This window comes from Alligator sinensis, unplaced genomic scaffold (assembly GCF_000455745.1).
Source record: "Alligator sinensis unplaced genomic scaffold, ASM45574v1 scaffold1333_1, whole genome shotgun sequence".
NCBI classification, from domain to species: Eukaryota; Metazoa; Chordata; order Crocodylia; family Alligatoridae; genus Alligator; species Alligator sinensis.
In genome coordinates, this window is record NW_005843200.1 from 176,402 (window position 1) to 180,794 (window position 4,393).

A 4,393-nucleotide genomic window follows, 5' to 3' on the forward strand; every position below is an offset into this window, starting at 1 on the left:
GGGGTTGCACCCGATATTCTCATGAGGTCCCTTCCAGCCCCTAATGTCTATGAAATCTATGAAATCTGCACAGCGCATAATCAGGCCGGACTCTGACTGGCGGGTCGCCAGGCACTATTGAAAGGTAGGTCAGCAATACCACCGATAAGCAAATCAGCCACAGCTGGAATGATGGGAGGTAAATGTGATACTAGATGTCAGTGCAATGGTCTTAAGTTGCAGTAAAGGGAAATTGATGTTGGATATTAGGAAAAACTTTCTTACCGGGTGGTGAAGCACTGGAACAGGTTACCCAGAGAGGTGGTGGACTGTCCGTCCTTGGAGGTTTTGAAGACCTACCACCGATAAGCAAATCAGCCACAGCTGGAATGATGGGAGGTAAATGTGATACTAGATGTCAGTGCAATGGTCTTAAGTTGCAGTAAAGGGAAATTGATGTTGGATATTAGGAAAAACTTTCTTACCGGGTGGTGAAGCACTGGAACAGGTTACCCAGAGAGGTGGTGGACTGTCCGTCCTTGGAGGTTTTGAAGACCCGGAAAGACAAAGCCTTGGCTGGGATGATGTAGGTGGAGCTGGTCCTACTTTGAGCAGGGAGTTGCACTAAATGTGACCTCCTGAGGTCCCTTCCAACCCACTGCAGTCATGGTGGTGCAGGGACTGTAAGAGAATTGTCTCACACCTTTCTTTCCCTTTGTTTTGTACATCAGAGCTCTTGTTGACCATTCCAGGCACTGTTGTTCGAAACTACATAGACAATGGAACAAATGGATCACAATTCCCAGGAGGATATCCCCACTCCAGGGATCTCCCCACCATCCTACCCCTAAGAGATGCATCCTGTTCATTTTGTAGACTCCTGAATTAAAGCAAACTCTGTATGGGACACCAGTGTTAAATCTAGATGCTGTGTAAGCGTCCTAGCCAGGGGGCCAGGAGAGTGCTCTGTACATAGGATGAATAGTGAATTGTGAATCTCTTGCTCTTACATCATTGTACACTGATCTCAGGGCAGCAGAAGAAGAGGGAAATCCGCTATTCAGCCCTGAATCGAACCGCAGTAACAAGGTGGTACAAAAAGGAAACTGGCCCGGTCATCTCCTATGCTAAGAAGATGCAGTAAGGGGATGGGTCTGTGTGCAATGAATATAAAGATGATCCTTTACAGAGGCTTCAGGGAAGATATTGGCCTTCCTAGAATGATAGAAAAAGCAACACCGCCCTGGGGAAGATCACAGCCTCTTCCTAAGCCGTGGCAGGCCCCTCAATGAGGCTGATGATTGCTGAGTGCAGCATAGCATGCAAACAGCCTCCCATCCCCGCAGTAAAGGACTCTGCTTTATACAGGACCCTTGCTAAGAATTTATGATCGTGTGGGTGCACTGAGGGAGGGACTTCAGGATGTCAGTCCTTTTCAGAGCGTGTTTTATGCCTCCTCTATTGTTTCAGAGCATGTTTTCTGCCTCCTCTTTTATGCCGTGTTTTATGCCTACTTCCCAATATCAAGACATCACAGAGATAGAAATCTGTTGAGAACATAGGGTGAGCAATTGCACAGCCTTTGAACACCACCTCCCCTGCAGAAGGGGTGCCAGACCAGGTGAGAACAAAGCTCCATCTACCACCATGGCCTGTCTCCAGCTGGATACTTTTGAAGAAAAACAGAAAAAAGAGGGGATGTGTAGTTTGACCCCACCCCAGTCACTACCTGTCAATGACACCCTAACTGGCATGTACTAATAGTCTTTGATGGACTTGGCCTCCAAAAATTTGCCTAATCCCTCTACAAACCCAGCTATACTGCTATCCCATTGCAAAGTCCCATAGAAATAAGTCTAATGGGTGTTGTGCTATGTCAAAAAAAAAACATATATGTCCTTTTGTCCACTTAAAAGAAAACAGAGGTTGTCACACTCTGCCAAGGGAAATCCAATGAATAGCACTGAGCTCTTGTAAGGAAGATATATTACCTGCAGGACAGGAGGTATTGAAGGATTTGTGACCATAAAAGACAGATGGAGAATCATAGTGTTGTAGGGTGGGAAGGGACCTCAGGAGTCACATCTAGTCCAACCCCCTGCTCCAAGCAGGACCAGCCCCAACTACATCATCCCAGCCAAGTTTTTGTCTAGCTGGGGCTTACAAACTCGAAGGAAGGAGATTGCACCATGTCTCTAGATGACCTGTTCCAGTGCTTCGCCACCCACCTAATAAGAAAGTTGTTTTTTTTCCTAATATCCAACCAAAACCTCCCTTGCTGCAACTTGAGACCATTACTTCTTATTCTGTTATCTGTCAAAGAGGGATACCAAGGGACAGTCATTGAAATATCACCCTTTATTTGAAATATATCCATGTCCTGATAGGACTGCATGTCATATCGGGCAGTCAGCACCCCTTTGGAGACAACATTTTCCAGACCCCCCTACGAATCTGTTTTGTTTTGATGCTGTAAATGATGGGGTTCAGCATGGGGGGCACCAGGAGGTAGATATTGGCCATAAGGACGTGGACCAGGGGGGAGGCGTGTTTGCCGAATCTGTACACCAGTGATAAGCCGATCATGGGGATGTAGTATATGAGGACAGCGCAGATGTGGGACACACAAGTGTTCAGGACCTTGAGACGCTCTTTCCTGGATGCAATTCTCAGCACGGTCTTAATGATCATGACATAGGAGAGGACAATAGACAACGAGTCTAGCCCGAACGTGGCCAGGAGGACAAAGAGCCCGTACACGCTGTTGACCGTGGTGTCCGCGCATGGCAGCTGAATTAGGTTGGGGTGCAAGCAAAAGGCGTGAGCTAACACATTGGACCTGCAGAAGGGCAACCTCCTCAGAAGCACGGGCAAGGGGACCAGGAGAGCAATGCTCCTCACCGTGAGCACAACCCCTATCAAGGTGACCCGTGGGTTGGTCAGGATGGAGGCGTACCGCAGGGGGTTGTAGATGGCCACAAAGCGGTCAAAAGCCATAACCAAAAGCACCCCGGAGTCCATGATAGAAAAGCAATGGATGAAGAACATCTGGGCGAGACAGGCATCAAACTTGATCTCCCTTGAATTGAACAGCATCACTCTCAGCACCGTCGGGAGCGTGGACAGACACACACCCATGTCAGTGATGGCCAGCATGCACAGGAAGAAGTACATGGGATCATGGAGGCTCTGCTCTGCCTTGATTACAAACAGGATCGTGCTGTTGCCGAGGATGGATATAAGGTACAGGGAGCAGAATGGGATGGAGATCCAGATATGCCCAGCTTCCACCCTGGGGATACCTGTCAGGACAAAGGTCGAAGGATGGAAGAAGCTGCTATTGGATGTTCTCATGATGTGATACCTTTGTCCTCCCAAAGAGCAAACGGCAAACCCCAAGTAGCTGCAAAATAATTTACAACCAAATGTCATCAGAGCGTGACCCAGCACCAAAGAGCAGGGTTTCTGTCCTAGGCCTTTCCATACAGTAGTTGGCAAACTTGCTGTGAACAAGCCAAGGGATAGTCCACCCCTGGGATAGCTTTGTACAGGTAAGCACAGGTCCTGGCTGAATGGAGATAATAGGGGAGCAACAGCTAAGCATGTGAATGGATGAATGCCAGAGCTGAGAGATACAAGGGAGTGCCTGGCTGAATGCAGTGCCTGAATGCAGTGCATGCAAGACAGAGACGACTCCAGAGCAGCAAAGCACAAGCTGGGCTCTTGGGAGTGACTAGTGACTGCACAATAGGACCTGGACTTGCTGCGACAAAAGTTGCCGCTTGCTGCAGCTTTAACATGGAAAGGCACTGCTTTTCCACTCATCTGAAGTGCCTCAGTGGGCCTGACCAAGCAGATTGGAAAAGCAGTGCCCATCAATAGAAAATACACAGCAAACAGCTGGAGCAGCTTAGGGGTCCAGCACAGCTGTTTGTGGCAACTGTATGTAACCCCTGGCTGGATTGCAAGCTCTGCAGAACCAGAACCTATAGGAACTAGCCAGCTTCTCTGGTAATTTTAGGTCTGATGTGAATAAAACACCTGTCATCACTGAATGGGGTCAATATTTCCCTTTTCCCTTCCCTAGAGCCATCAGGAGAGAGAGCGTCACTCAGGTGGGATGGGTGATTCATCTTATATCTCCATCACACGGACACCCAGGGGTCCGTCGCTGGACACTTTGCCCCTGCCAAGCACCTTCACACTGGTTTCACTCCAGGCTGCTTCTCCCCCATTGCATTTTGCTTTGAGTTAAGGCTCTAAATCAGCCCCAAATGAACACCAGGGAGTGCCACCAGCATCCTCCCTTGCAAAAGGCTCACAAAAATTCACTACCCTAAAGCACAACGTCTTTTCATGAACTTTGCCCTTATCAAACAAATGGGGGGGGGGGGAAAAAAAAAAAAACCCCAAA

The 4,393-nt window shown here is 48.4% G+C and overlaps 1 protein-coding gene across 1 annotated transcript; it reads right to left on the minus strand.

The window, feature by feature from the left end:
- Positions 1 to 2,388: 2,388 nt before the first annotated feature.
- LOC102376085 (olfactory receptor 51I2-like) lies at positions 2,389 to 3,333 on the minus strand. Its single transcript, XM_006037941.1, has one exon. The coding sequence runs from the start codon at positions 3,331 to 3,333 to the stop codon at positions 2,389 to 2,391; it is 945 nt and encodes a 314-aa protein (XP_006038003.1).
- Between the last annotated feature and the right edge of the window lie 1,060 nt (positions 3,334 to 4,393).